This window comes from Spermophilus citellus, assembly GCF_964194105.1.
Source record: "Spermophilus citellus genome assembly, chromosome: 9".
Classification (NCBI taxonomy): Eukaryota; Metazoa; Chordata; class Mammalia; order Rodentia; family Sciuridae; genus Spermophilus; species Spermophilus citellus.
Window position 1 is genome coordinate 134,488,181 of NC_138191.1, and position 15,917 is coordinate 134,504,097.

The 15,917-nt window shown below is 38.9% G+C and overlaps 1 protein-coding gene across 3 annotated transcripts in view; it reads right to left on the reverse strand.

The window, feature by feature from the left end:
* Positions 1–717: 717 nt before the first annotated feature.
* The window catches only part of CAMTA1 (calmodulin binding transcription activator 1), a 693,838-nt gene continuing 678,638 nt past the window's right edge, over positions 718–15,917 (reverse strand). For 2 of the 3 annotated variants that reach the window (XM_081306647.1, XM_081306648.1), the window contains one exon: positions 718–3,939. In XM_081306647.1, the coding sequence (XP_081162773.1) occupies positions 3,876–3,939 (64 nt within the window). In that variant the 3' untranslated portion in view covers positions 718–3,875. Of the gene's footprint in view, positions 3,940–13,044; positions 13,076–15,917 lie in introns of all 3 variants that reach the window. The other variant, XM_081306646.1, reaches the window with a different exon arrangement.

The window sequence follows — 15,917 nt, forward strand, 5'->3', positions numbered from 1 at the left end:
GGATCTCTCAGTAAGTGAAAAATAAAACTGCTGTCTTTTCCGGCACAGTAATTTGAAAAGGGAAATGTCACTGTATATTACACAGAAGTAGAATTGGAGTTGAGTAAATAGCCCAAGACAGAACTTTCCAGCCAAGGGATGAACACACACCATGAACAGGTCAGCAGAAGTGGACAGGGAATGTGCAGACCATCCAGAGGGTACAGGTTGGGCATAGGAGAAAATAAGATCGAAGTAAGAGGTGGGAGAAACAAGCATCTAAGTAAAGCACAGTTGGTTCAAGAAACCACCAAGGACTCACAGCTGGGAGATTTCTGATGCAAACTCTGTCCAGCAGTAGTTTTGAGATGGATTAAATGGGAGGGATGAGGATGGAAACAGAGGCTCTGCAGGGAAGGGGGCAGCCTGGAAGAATACTAAGGGGTGGGGGGCTGGCAGTAGTGGGCTGGAAAAGCCTTACAAAATTCAGAGGATCCAGCTGGGATGGTTTGATTGGCATCTCTCCCTCACAACCTCCTGACTGACTGTTGAGGGGGCCCTGGGAGGCAGGGAAAGCAATGGCTCCAGGAAATGTGTTCTTTGCCTCTGAAACTGCAACATTCAATATCAAGACACTGTATCTGGATGGGAAGGAAATACTTGAAAACGCATTGTGCTAAACACGTAAACACGTTGGATTTCGGTATCAGGTCCAGTTAAAGCAAGACACGCAGATAGTATGGGGAAATTTTCTTCATTTTTAATTTACAGCAGAAAGAATATAAAGCATTCAGAAAACATTTTCCATATTTTAAGGGCAATTCAAAACATTTTGCATGGTTTCCAGCAGCTGAGTTCTTCAACAGATCCATTGATTCAATGATGCTTTACATGCACAATTACAAAAATAAAACTTACAAAAAAGAAGACATCTAGACTAGTTTTACATGCAAATCTCAGGGACCCCCCATTGGGCGCCAACTACTGTGTGGAACTGCCATAAGCGACCGTGCAGCCAGAGAGGGGTTCGTGTTATTGTCTTTATTTCGTTCACACAGTACAGCTGATTTCGAATGGGTAACAAGAATAGCAATTAAATCTTCAGGAGACAGAATAAGATTAGCTATTAATTTTATAAGGAAACCCTACTCCTGGCACTTGGGAATTCAGATTATCCAAGAAAGCTGCGCTTACCTATCATCTTATATTCAAAATTAAGATTTACAACCAAGAAAAAGCGGTTAGAAATGCTTTGTTTCAGTGGAAGTGCATTTTTTTTTACCTCACCTAGGATTCACAGTTGGAATAGTAGGTTTTTGAACCTACTTCCTATTCCCTCCATGAGAACCGCCTAAATCTATGTAAGTCTCTATCTTCCGGAATTTTCTAACTTATTCAGCTAATAATGTAGATGTGAAACAATTAAAAAAATAAATGTGAGGGTCAAAGCAAATCCACTGAGGTCATTACTCTGGTCAAAAGATCCGTTGTTTGTACCATAATAAATGGAATAAATGTATCCAAATGCAGTATTAATATAGGATATTCTGAAAGAGCTGGCTTTCACATTCTGTTCCCAGTTTCGAATGCAATTGCGTTGTGTTCCTAAATTACTCCGCGTCCTCCTACAAGTCAAATTGTGTCAAACAGTGGGTGTTCGGGGGACTGCAACATAACCCACACATTTAGAAACAAAATTGAGTCAGGTCAGTTTACAAATGTACAGGTGGCTCCTAGCTGTGGGGCTGTCACTGTTGTCAAAGCTGATCACAAGCAGAAAGACATATACTGTACAGTAATTCGAGGTTGGCAGTGAAAGGAAGTAATTAAAAAACAAGTACAATTATAGAAAAGGCACCAAGAGCACTGACCCCAGTTTTTACCACAATCTCTTTGTATCTATCTTCCTTCCAAAGACACCAGTTTAAAAGCTTATTTGTGAATATTTTTAGGCTTCACAACAAGCCTTGAGTTTTAACTCCAAGTTGGCAGCCAGAACCAAGTAAAAACACCTCAGCTTTACACCAACTGATCCTCAGACTCCACCTGGGGGTTTTCAACTGGCATCAGCAAATGCAGACTTCATTCTCTCAATCTGACTTGAGTAGTTTAATGTTTAAAAGCATCAGATTTCTTTGGCTCCTCATTGTGTGAAGAGAGTAACATATCGTGGCATCCCTACGAGGCTGGTCTGCATCTTTTTTACTTTTAGGTATTTTTTGTGCAATTTGTATTAATTTTCTGATTTCCAGCAGGAGATATGAAAACGTGACATTTTTCTACTTTTCATACTATTCCTTTTGTCAGGTTTGATCATTCTACGTGTTCTTTGTTGGAGTGAGTGGATGGTGTTAAGCTATATACGGATTCATCTTATGATTATCTGTTTTGCAAAAGTAACTTAATTTTCTTCAGCAATATTAGCATTCACATTACTTGGCACCATTGGCAAAAAAAATCTTAAATAAAATAAAATAAACTCCTGGTAGCCAAAATTAAATGTAAACATATCCTTTTTTTTTTTTTAAGTAATGTTACTCTGCCTTTTTTCCTAAGTCTAGATACAGTAGCTCTTTTTTTTTTTTTTGCAGTTTAGTCATGCTTTAGCAAAATGTTCTTCTAAAGAACATTTAAAATAAAGTACTCTTATAGTGAAATAAAGTTTTTTTGTTTCATTTTACAGACCATAGCCACTAATGCTTTGCTTTTGTTCATTTCTTTTTTCTTGATTTCATGCACATATCTCTGTTTTAATATATACAATATATACAAACAATACATCCACATTTTTTTCTTGCTCGTTCAGACAAAACTATACAAATAATTTTATCTTGCCACGTTATTGACCTTTGTGAATAAAATATTTAGCAATTAATATAATCCCTTTCAAATATTTTCTCACTTTTCATTTCTACCTTCTATATATACACAGAAACCACTTAGTTTGGATGAGATAGAGCCAAAAACATGGGATTTACTGGCCAGAACGCAGCACCACACTGGTCGTTTAGGTGGTAAATGTCCAGGCTAGGTTTATGATTCCTTGGAATGACTAGTTTCCAAGGTCACTAAAAAAGGCTACATGCTTTACCAATTCTTAAATAATTCTCATTGCACATGAAAGTAAGGCAAAAAAATTAAAGTGCTGAACGTGAGAAAAGGGACAAGATGATGCTATCCTCGCAGGTTCTTGGGAGGTGGTGGGGACAAGAACATAAATTTAAATTCTGTAAGCTGTTTCTCTTTATTTCCCATGCATTACCCATTTACCACACACCCGCCCCTCTGCAAATTTCCACAAGACATTAAAACCTGCAGATTTTAAAAGTTGCATTAAGTGTGCTGTAGAGATTAAAACAAACAAACAAACAAACAACAAAACAAAAATAAAACAGTGAAGGAAATGAGAACACACGGATCCAATAAAGATTTGTATGATCTAAGCCCTCCACTGAGAATCAATCCCAAAGATTCAGCTTCTTGGAAATAACCGACAGGGGCAGGTTCAGCATTCTTTTTTGTTGCTAGTGTATCCCCACCTTTTCTTATCTATATTTTTGGTATAAATATTTGTACAGTTCCACACGATGTTTGAATACAGCCCTATATGAGAAGGAAAACGGCTTCCGCCTAAGAGGAAGCCTCTTTCAGTTTCTCCTGGTGTCTTGATTTCCTATGATCCAACAGAAGATTGAGTTCCAAGATGTCTTGCTGATCAAATTAAAAGTTGTCCATGAAAGTGCAAATGCAATGACCAAAACATTCCTGTTAAAATCCTGCAGCTGATCTCCCCAGAACTGCAGAGGGATTGTGTGTGCGTGTGTGTGCGTGTGCGCGTGTGTTGTTGTTGCATGTCTCTGCTAAAAACAGAAATGAAAACAGTCTGAAAAGCAACGTCACATTGCTAAGGGATGCTGCTGTATGTCTTCAAGTTCCTTGGCCTTTTTCAATTCTTTCACTCTGGAAGAGAAACAAACAGAACACCAGGCGATGACTATACAGTGTAAGTGCGACCCGAAAGGGGCCGGGGTGTTACTCTTCCCTCTGAGATGAAAAGCCAAAACAAAACCCCTTTTGAGGACAGATGGCAAAGGAAACTCCTATGACACTGCTGGGAAGATCATCCCAGGAGGACGCCTGTACCCTACTTAAGGTGGTTTTTAAAAAAAATTTAAGAACTTTGTCCTGTACCAGGTCCTCCAAGAGCAGTGTGAAATCAGTCTGTTGCTATGAAATATAAAAATATGTTCATCTTGGAAAATTTCATTCAAGTAACTTCCTCCTCTGCCTGCTGGACCACCGTGAATGCCCAATGTTGCACGGCGTAGAGTAGGGGAACCGAACACATTTTTTTTTAAGCTTTGGATAGACCTGGGGATCCAGCTATTACTTTGCTCACAGGTTCAATTGCTAGCGACCACACAATCTGCACGACTTCTCTTTCCTTCATGAACTGTGGAATCTGATTTTCCTATTCTCCTCCCTTTGCACCCTGTAATTGTGAGGGATGTTTGGGTTCCCTCTCAGAGCTCCCAGATGGACGGCAGTTGGGGCAATATGGAAAAGGTACTTTGTTCTACTTAGATTTATTGTAGCAAACAAATTTAAATGGAACTAGTAGAGGCTGAGTTATGGAAAGTTCCTAGCAGCTGAGTATTAATTATCACTTCCAATCTATATTTTTAATGTAAAAAATTTGCTTCCCCCACCCCCCTTAATGTGGTGGCTGATGTGGGAGGGTGTCAGGGAAGCATTTGTAAACTAAGAAAATCTCTCTGTGCTGACCAATGATAATGAGCTTGCCTTAACAGCAGAATGATCAGATGCAAGCCAGTGCATGCTGTGCACGTCTCAGTGAGGAACTACAGACCATGTTGTGAGGTTTGTTTCTCAAAAGTGGGTGTGAGAGGACAGCTTTAGCCAAACAGGAGCAGATGTCTCTACTCTACCTCAGCAGCAGGTCAGGGAAACACACGATTTGTTACAGGCCTACAGCGAGGTTGATAATTTCAAATACTATTTCCTCATTCCCTCATGGTAAGGTCTCTCCTATTATCTTGTTATACCAGTAAATTAAAATTTTAACATTCATGCTTGTTTATTTTTTATGTGGTGCTGAGGATTGAACCCAGTGCCTCACATGAGTGAGGCAGGCGCTCTACCACTGAGCCCCAGCACCTTGTGCTTGTTTACTTTCTAAACAGACTCTTGATAGCACTCGGGCAGGAAGAAAAAGCATTCTGGAAAAAAGAGGTAGGCTTTCTGCAGAATTAACACACACTGGGAGTCGAAGGCTCTCCTCAGTCAGGAGCAACAGAGGAAACTGAATTCACAACCTGCAAGCATCATCATTTCTGAGGATTCTGCAAAAGTTGACAAAATCTCTTCAGAGAGAAGATGCTCTCTTTCAGAAGAAAAGATAATTCATTTTACCATCAATAATAAAAATTATTGTTTGAAAACTTGCTTATTTGTCCTAGTGGTGACATATTCTAAGCCCAGCTTAGTCTAGGTGTGATTTTTATAGATGACAATGACCGACGCTCTACCTCCCAAATGGTTGACTCTTTCTTAATAGCTACATTCAGAACACAACTGCTATGTTCCTAACTAGATCTGGATATTAGTTTTAAATTTTATAATTAAGGATACCATTTTTATTAAATTTTAGGGTAATGTGAGTCATATTACAGTACAGAATTGTGCATCATTACAGGTCCCTAATTTTGGACATGCATACTTGATAAATAAATGGCTTTTTAAAAATTGAAACATGCTACAGTCTGTGTTCAATTTTTAAACATGCAATATCTATACTAACATCTCTTTGCTGGAGAAATGCAAGGCATGCACGGATGCCAACTTTACTTCCGGACATGCAACATCTGTACTGTGCAGACCTGTTTCCTGAATTCCTGCAGAATGTGCATGCTACTTCAGATATTACATCTTATTTCTGCACTAGCACAGAACTCATTCACAAATATGCAACAGTGACTCCATCACTGATAAGATTTCTAGAATTTAAAGAATTTCAAGTTGGAAATCTGATAGCATAAACACAGATATTCATTCACAGTTTTTCTAACATGAACAGGAATGCTTTACAAACATTAAATTCATCATCGAGATGAAATAGAGAAGGAGAGTGAATTATAAACCAGAAATGCTTTATGTAGTCTCATACCAAAGAATCTGTAATCAGCTGGTCAGGGAAGGTATCACTTAAAACATTTTTCTTCTAGTTAAAATGGTCACATTTGTTTTTTCATTTTCCCAGTTTCTTTCAGAACTAATTAAAAAGTCAACCAAGTTTTCATAAGGTTTTTAAGTTATCAGATAAATACTCTGCTAAAATTAGTGATGTCCTCACAGACTAAGTTCAGGATAGGTGCACATCCACACATAGGAATGTCTGCAGAGGAAACATGAAGACGTTCCAATTTTCAGATTTGTTTTCTGGGCTTCTGTAACTCTCCTAGAGCTCTAGAGGAGAATCTAGTTCCTGGTTTCATCATGAAATTACCACAGTAAAGTAGCATTATAAAACACCTCAAAATGACTTCACTAGTAAAGGAAGAATGAGGAGTACAAGAAGAGCTTATGTTCCAGTAGCTACACAGGACTGAATATTGTCATCTAATGCAGCACTCACAATTCTGCCATTCTATCCAATTTGTACATTAGAACTTCGGATTGATAAGTATTAAATAACCTGTCCCAAATCATACAGAAAATAAGTGGCAGAGCAGGGATGTGAGCCCACTATGGTCTGACTTCAGAGCCTACAGTTCTGCCATTCCACTCTCCTGCTTCTAGTAATTTCTCAGGCTAACTAGAAATTTTAATAAATTCTTGCTTTATTGGTTTTTCCAAAAGACTTACAGAAAACATGCATTTGGAAAGTTTCTAAAATATGAAATGAAGCTGACAACAATATTTTCTTAATTCTGAGATGTTGCTCTTTATGAGACCCTATGTTGATTTAATTACAATGTTGTGGGGGCACAAAGACCCCCACATAAGATGTACTTGATTTATAACACAATTAAATTTAGAGTCCTAAAACATGTATAAACAATGTACCTAGAATCAAATCAGCTTTTTAGCTTTGATCTCTCATCTGTGATTCAGACTGTGTTGATGTTTTGGGTCTTTTTTTGAATTTTTAATATTTATTTCTTAAGTTTTCAGCGGACACAACATCTTTGTTTGTATGTGGTGCTGAGGATCGAACCCGGGCCGCACTGCGTGCCAGGCGAGCGTGCTACCGCTTGGGCCACATCCCCAGCCCAAAGGATTTAGGCTTTTTTTCTTTCTTTCTTTTTTTTTTTTTTTGTGGTGCTGGGGATTGAACCCAGGGCCTTATGCATTCAAGGGAAGCACTCTACCAACTGAGCTATATCCCTAGCCCCCTGTGTTGATGTTAACTTACCTCTGAAAGTTCACATGAAATTGAGACACTCACCCTCTGTCCTACTGAACTCATACGTGGGGTTTTAGGTTCCTTGAGGGCAGATTATTAAGATAAAATGGGGTGCCTAATTTTTGTTTTAAATCAAATGTCAACTGGGTAGATGTAACTGAAAGTTACATTACCTCCAAAGAAACAGAAAATGATGATATCCCTGAAGGGACCTGGAATAACACCTGTTAGAAATCTAAGAAATAGATACTTCATTCAGAGTGTTCCAGTCAGTTAAACTGGTTTTGCCTTATCATCAGTCAGAGACATGATTAATCACTAAAAGGCATATGTTAACAAAAAATAAATCTTTACCAGCAAGGATACATAATAAAAGTTTAACTATTATCATCTCTGGGTTATTTGCCTTTCTTATTTGTAGTTGCAAAATTAGCTACAATGAATATGTGCTTGTTTTCTAATAATAATAATTATTATTCCTACCTTAAAGAATGTTTGAAAATATTTATATTTTTCTATCCATCTGTTACTATTATGTCTTATTAAAGTTGTGTACATAGGACACAAGCTGAAAAATCAGTGGAGGAAAAAATTTATTTTCATAGACCAAAGCCAAAATTAATCAACTAAATTTGTTTCACTGATATTACCTGTGTTATAAACATATTTTTTTTCAGTATACAAACTTGGTATATATTTGAAATTGGAATGATATTGAAAATCCAGTGGCTGTGTTGTTTGCATTGATATAACTTAGAACACAGGTACTCAAAACTTTTATTGAGTTATATTACACAAACTTGCTAAGGGTTACTGAGTTTTTGGTATTACAATCATGAGGCTATGAAAGAGCTGAACCTAAAATGTCCAGGTTATCTTAAAAAAATCCCATCACATAGAAGACAGGCAAAGTGGTTTTCATTGAGGTCATAAAGACAATTAATGCTGGGAGAAGCTACAGGTGCAAGGCTACTGCTTCCCTAAGAGCTGTGTGGACTACATTCCTGAACCTCACATCAGTCACTTAAAAAATACTCCTGTTATTAGTTTAGAGTTAAGTAATCAGGACAGTAAGACTTTGACCTGTGACCATTCAACTATTAAAATTAAAGACAATCCCAGGATTACCCCAAGCATTCTAGGACGAAAATAATCACCACCTTGGGATACTCTGGCAGTCTCAACAAAAAAGAAAAAAAAAAAAAAGGTGCATCATAATGTACTGAAGTGATGTGGTAAGCAACAGCACTGAAAGCCAGCAGAAGCCCACGGATTTATTTCCATCAGACGTCCAATGGTAATTCATGGTAAATGGAATAGGCCTGCTTCAGAACCTTGTAGCAAACAATGCTCCATGGGAAAAGCATAAGGCAAAGCCGCTTCATTACATCTACTCAGTAATGCTCAGCCAGAAATGCTTCATGAGTCAGTGGATTTCGGCAGGTATATTCTTGCAATGCTGGACGTCAAGTATACAGGGCAGCCCGATGTGGCTTTCTGATTAGTTACCTGTTGCTCTGAGAGCTGCAATAGCTTGTGGGGAATTTAGGAAAAGAGAGATCTTGCCATTTTCCAGAAATTTCATTTGGATTGCAAAACAAAAAAGACAGAGAGGCCCAATAAGAATGACACAGAGCATGTTGTCTGCAATTTAACACACACCACTGTGTTCCAAAAATATTCATTTCCTAAAAGAGGCAAGTAAGACAAAATTATTTTGGAGATTTAAAATATACCCTTGATGATCATCCCACACTCACTTCTCAAGGGACATATGATGTGCCACTTGGAAACTAGACCTCAGACCGGACTTAACTTGGGACCACATTTGTTGATCTTAGTCCACTGACTACTTTTCTCGAACAGTACACTTCTGGGCATTGTCAGAGAACTGTCCCTTCAGATGACACAGCAAAAGGTGTGAAGGATACGTAACTCTCAGAACTTGGTCGTGACCACTGGAAACATTTCACAGGGCTGCTCTCAAGCACAGGGTGAAGCTACTGTACTGAAATCACTACTTACCAAAATGACTGTCAGCTTCTGGAAAAGTTAAAGTGTTTGCAAACCTGGCTCTCAAATATAGACGGAATCTGTTGTTAAAAAAGGTGCTCAAAATGCGCTATTTCTCCTTCCTCCAATTAAGGCTCTTTTATGCCAGAAGATAGCTGTACCCACCTTTACTGAACATGAGTGACTGGCTAGCAATTTAAGAAACAGGTTATTTAAACAGCATTATTTCCACTGCTGATAATCATCTGCAGTGACTATAAAGCTTATAAAGCCCCCTTGTGGAAACACTCTCTCATACAGGGAAAGAAATTTTTCTAAGAAATAGAAATGGAAAACCATCTTTTACCCAGAAAAGCAGGCTCTTTCTTTAGGCAATGAAGTCTTAACACCCTGAGAAGTCTGCTACGTAAGAAGATGTTTGCCATTTCCTCTGCCTGTGACGTATCTCGGTTTTTCTGCTGTGGCAGTGAGTAACATCCTGCCAGGTATACTAAGTCCAGTTGGAAAGTAATATTTTCAGCATTTACATTTTAAGTTTCTTTTTTTTTTAAAATTATTTTATTGTTGGTTGTTCAAAACATTACATAGTTCTTAATATACCATATTTCACAGATTGATTCAAGTGGGTTATGAACTCCCATTCATTTTAAGTTTCTTAAACCTTAAAAATTCTTCAGTGGTTTGCTGAAGTTGGTTTATCATCCGAGTTAACTAAAAGAATTGAAACAGTTGGTTTAGTATCTCTCCTGAGTAATGAAATTCACTCAAGTATACAATTACGTGTCTGGGACAAAAACAAAACACCCCTGATTATTTCAGGGATTTGGTAACTTTATTTTCAGTTACTGGATAAATTAGCGGCTAAGCCTGAAGGAAAAGCTGAGTAAAAACCTCAGCTGGACTCAGGGAAGAACATGGGGAGCTCCTCTTGGCCGTCCACAGGCAAAAAGGAAGCTTTCAGGACACAGGGTGCGCAGCTGCTGTGCTTCTATGAGGAGCCTGCTGTGCCTTCACTCTAAGGAAGGGCAGTGCCTACCTTTTCAGAGATCCTTCTGCTTATCATCCCAAGAGTGTGGATCAATAACAGCGTTTTACAAACACTGCACCACAAAATTTAATTCTTAATGTTTTCTTTTTTCTTAATATTTTTGAATATTATTTTTCAACTTATCAACCTTAAATGTCTTAAGTATGGTGTAATTTATAAATTAAAAAAATAAGTATGTCATCTTTTTTGACATAAATTCCAGGAACATAAATCCTCCGAGAATGCTCAGCTCCCAAGATTTTTAACATGGGGACCACTAGAGGGAGTGCCATCGCAACATTCCTGAGGGAGAAGTGGAGGGCATCTGACTGGTGGTTACACAATGTTAAACATACAAGCTGCTCCACGGATACTGTGATTACCGTTAAGTAAACGTTCCTACACCAGCAGGAACCTAACCCCTCCCTGTTCCTCTCTTCAGATGCCCTGAAGACTGTGCGAGGCAGTAGGGATGTTACAAGATTCCAACTTTCCAGTTGCAGTTCACAACAGAAAGCAGCAGACACTAAAGAAATTAAAGAAGGGGCTCTGTCTGGCACTGAAAGACATCTTCAGAAAATGTTCTCTCAAAAAGGATCATAGCAAAACTAACAGAGCGCAGAAACAACCACTTCTAATGGAAGGTTGGCCCCTTGCAGCAGGCTCTGTGAAATACAATGAATTCGCGATACACCACCACCTTCAGGTAAACTGCATATCCTAGGGCATGCGTGTTCGTGGAATTGGTGGCAGTGGTCATTGTTTTTTAATGAAAATAAAAATTGTCTATGTTTGCAGAAGGTGAGAGGGAATAGAGAGACAGAGATTTTTCTCTATTTTAAGCAGAGGAATCTCTGATCTGGCTCTACCACACGGAAAATGCACCCAATGGTAAACAATTGTCTAATAGTAAAGAGGATCAACTAGTCAACAAATGCTGCTGCTTTTGGTTTTCAAAACAAATTTTTCCTTCAGCAACTGTTCATGGTTTCAAAGCAGGTAAGACTTTAAGTCTTATACAGATAAGCTCATTATTCAGGAAGAACTTAAAAAACTCAATTCTATTTCCAAGTTGGCAAACTGCAGACTGTGGGCCAATCCCAGCCCAGTGCCCATTTATGTAAATAAAGTTTTATAAGAAGACAGTTATGATCATTCTTTTATACACTGTCTGTCTGTGGTTGTCTTCAGGCTACAACGTAAGAATTGTATAGTTGAAACTGACTGTATACATGGCCCCAAAAGTTGAAGATATTTATTCACTGGTCTTTTAAGAAAAGTTTGCCAACTCCTGGTATAAAATATAATGACTCAATACTAGTAGCAATATAACTAGTTAGATGCAAAATAATGTCTTGCAGAAACACTGAAATTTTAAGATTCTTTTTCTCCAGTATTAGGAACTGAACCCAGGTGTTCTCTACCCCTGAACTGCTTCTCCAGCCCTTTTAATTTTCCACTCTTGAGACAGGCTCTTGATAAGTTACTGAGGCTGGCCTTGAACATATGATCCTCATGCCTCAGCCTGGGATTATGGGTATGTGCCACCACACAAGTTTTCAGATTTTCTGAATTATGATTTCAGAAATCTTAAAAATGACCAAAGTATTAGTGCAAGGCTAGGAAGAGGACACAATGAATCTGGGTGATAAAGACAGCCACCTCATCTTAAGACTACATAAGAAAAAAAAGTGATCAAATTTACCTAAATTCAAGTCCAGTACTGGTGAATTCCTTTCCTAGCTTTTAGAAAACAATTTTCTGACACTAAACCTTTTATTATAACCAAGATGTGTTATGGTTGCATCTGGCAGAGAATGCTGCCACACTTATAAATGAGAAACATACTCTAAAATCCCAGGCCAATAGTGTCTACTGAATACCTATTCAGGATAACTTATCAAAAATATGAATTCCTTTGGAATAATCAGTCCCAACTGCAAAATGGAACATAAAGACTTAGGACCCTTTCCTGCATGTTTTTTATTCAGCTTTACCCGTCATGCTGGGGTCTGGTTTGCTCACTATTTAAACGAGTGTCTGAGGCATAGCAAGGGGAAAGAAATTACAGAATGGAACTATAGGAGTAGGGTCACAGGGAAGCAGTGATTCTGAACAAGAAACAGACTGGCTTGGGAAAAAAAAAAAAAGCCTAGTACTGCCGAGTGAGCCTTCTTGCTTTATGTATGTCTACAAAGCATTAGTTGAGAAGATTTAGTATAGCGAATTATTTTAACACAAAACCCCACTTGCTTACTGTTTTCTTAAAAGACAGCTTTGCTTAGACTTCCACTTGTAGCCAGCCACGTGTGTCTGCAGAGGCTCCTTCCACCCAGCCTAGCATGCCCTGCGGTGGCCTCAGAAGGTCCCTCCCTCCTATTTACTCATGCATCTGTACAGTTACTGCCTGTGACTGTTCTTCTGCTGTATAAAATAGCAGTGTTAGTAATTAGGGTTAGTTTATTTTATTTCATTTCATTCAATAATGGATGTGAAACTTACTGGCATACCTAGGCTGCAGCCCCATGCAAGCAAGCAAAAAGCACAATATTGAAAATGGAAGATAAAGATAAACTGGCTAGCAGGCAGCTAAACTCACCCTTTTGTACAGCCTATGGTCCACCAGGGGGCTTTAGACAGTAAAACAACACCAAAGAGCTATTAGCATTAAGAGGGTCACAACAGAAATCTTAAAAAATAGCTTTAATTCAACCAAAATGAGTATAAAGTGGTTTCTTTTGGGGGAAGAAAGAAAAGGAGCAGGATGGTGGGGTGTGTGAAATGAGCAGGTAGAAAATTCAATTTATCCTTTAAGTCTTAAAACACTGGGGTCACATTACTTAGAAATGGGACCCTCGTTGATTCCGAAGACCACTATCTACCTACCTTTTCAAGGGGCGCCATATGAGGTTTTCTATTTAATATAGACTTTAATGATTCCAAGAGACAATAAACATGACAGTATCTCTTAAAAGTAGTATTAAATAAATGCGAATGGAAACAGGATTGTATACTCCTAGGAAAAATGTGAGTTTAATAAACCTCTGAGATAGATATTCAGGACTTCTTCAAGCTCCTTCATTGAATGAATTAACTGAATTTATAGGAAAGGGAATTAAATACCGATCTTGTAAGTCAGTATTAAAATACTGCACATATACTGACTATATAAGGATGTTAGAATTTGCCTGTATTTTTCTAACATCTGAACTATGAAAACAGTCAAGAAAACAGCCAATCAGGGTGACTACTTCATCCGATCACACACACTCAAGGCCCATAATCTGATGCACTCTTCATAATAAAACTTGTTGGCTTTCTTATGACTGTTAAAAATCTTCAGGAAATTCTCCTCCATCAGTTCTCAAAAAGAGAACTCTAAGAGCCAAGAGTGGAAAGGCTTCTTTGTTCAGCCTCTCTTGGGAGGAAATCTTTTATGAATGTATGTACTGCTTGGACATCTTGCTCTCTTAACTCACCCACTATAAACACAGGTCAGAAGAAAATAACTTACATAATTTTGTTCATATTGCATTCCCTATACTCATATTCAAGGTTTGAGAATACAATAAGAAGAGGGGAAAAGCTGTGTACAATTCAACCTGCAAGTATTCTGGTTTGTCTGGAGTGGCCTCAAGAGCAATGTTAAGGTGATTTCTTAAAAACAAAATCTCCTGGAAACCCTGAACTGCAGCCTCCTGAAAGAAGGTGCCTATGTGATTCTGCCCACTGGGGTCACAGTTTACCGCTCTCTGTACTGGGCAGAGCCTCCTGGTTTTTCATTTTGCAGGCAGAAGGCTGAGTACACACTTTTGAGTGTAAGGAAAAGGACCTGGAATCCTTGATATTTTCACCAAATGCAGCTCATCAGCTTTCCAACTGGGATAGCACTCTGATGCCAAGTAAAAGGCATGAATGGATAACAAAGAGACCACTTCATTAGGGCCTGAAAACTGATTTTTTTACCTTTTTTAAAAAAAATTGTTTATTTTTATGTGGTGCTGAGGGTTGAACCCAGGGCCTCACACATGCTAGGTGAATACTTTACTGCTGAGCCAAAACTCCAGCCCCTGCAAACTGATTTTTTAAAAAATTTATTTAGTTGTAGATTGACCCAATATCTTTATTTATTTATTTTTATGTGGTGCTGAGGATCGAACCCAGTGCCTCACACATGTGAGGCAGGCGCTCTACCACTGAGCCACAATCCCAATCCCTGCAAACTGATTTTGTTATGTTATTGCCATCCCCGTAGTTTTGATGTGTGTTTCCTAACACAAGTTCCTATCTCAGAGTGTTCATGTTGGTATCTCATTTGTTAGCTCTCCTGGTTAAAAAGACCCTACCTGCAGCATGGCAGAGAGCAAATGAGCTGCCGAGGCCCATGGGGTGAGGACTCAAGCTGCTTCTACCACACTGGAGCTACAAAACCCCATGTGCCCCAATAAAGCTCTTCTGAAAGTTTTTATTATTATTAACCTAGTTGCTGTGCAATTTCTTTCTACGGCCACATATATGCATTCTTTTGTTGATTTAGGTGAAAGTACAAGTAACCAGTTAGACCCTATTAAGTCTCTAAGGCAAACTTTTGCAAATTAGCAACCAGATGGTCTTAAGAGTAAGAAAAAACTACAGTGGAACCTCTTAAAAATTAAATTGAACAGGCACCACGGAGCCTGCTTTAAATCTGCAACCGCCAGCTACACAGCTCCTGATGTACAAAGAAACCACCCAACCACAAGGAAGGCTACTGGACGTCTGCATGTCTGGTAGCCCCCAGATCGCAGCCTGGAATACTATTCTCAGCAGGGCAAACACAGCACTGCTCATCAGCCCCCAGAAGCCTAATTGAGAACCTAGTCTTCACAAAGAAGGCTCAACTCTGGGGAACAGCCGCTTCTCCAGCTGAGCTCCCTGAGGAGGGACAGTCCCAGGGACAGCACAGGCTTTCAGTGCACTTCCTGCTAACTAAAAATGCAGCTGGGACCTCAGATGTCTGCCTCTTCCTGCACAGCTTCACCCCAGTGGTTTCTCCTGCTCTTCATCACAAACCAGCTGCCACTGACAACCTAGAGCCCATTAGCTTTCCTTCCTCCAGCAGAGGGCACCAGCTCTTTGGTAGAAGTTCTACACCAGAAAACCTGGAAGGTTTTCTTTTTCCTTCATAAGAAACTTGTTTTATTTTCTGTTTTGATACATGTTGTAAGGATACAGAGTTGAGACCATGATGCAAAGTGACATAAGAATAATAGAGAAACTGAAAGCTAGTCTGAATAAATTATACTCATACCCAAATCAAACAGAAAACCCTGGTACGAACCTGCCGTTTTACATACATGGCTTTCCGAGTTCGATGGGTGTCAAGTTGACAAGCTCTATTACTTTATCATAATTTGGGATGTTTACCCTGGTGTTTGCTGGGGTTTGGCTTTGTGCAGAAGTTAAGTGAATGGTTAAGAAGGTCAGGGCTGT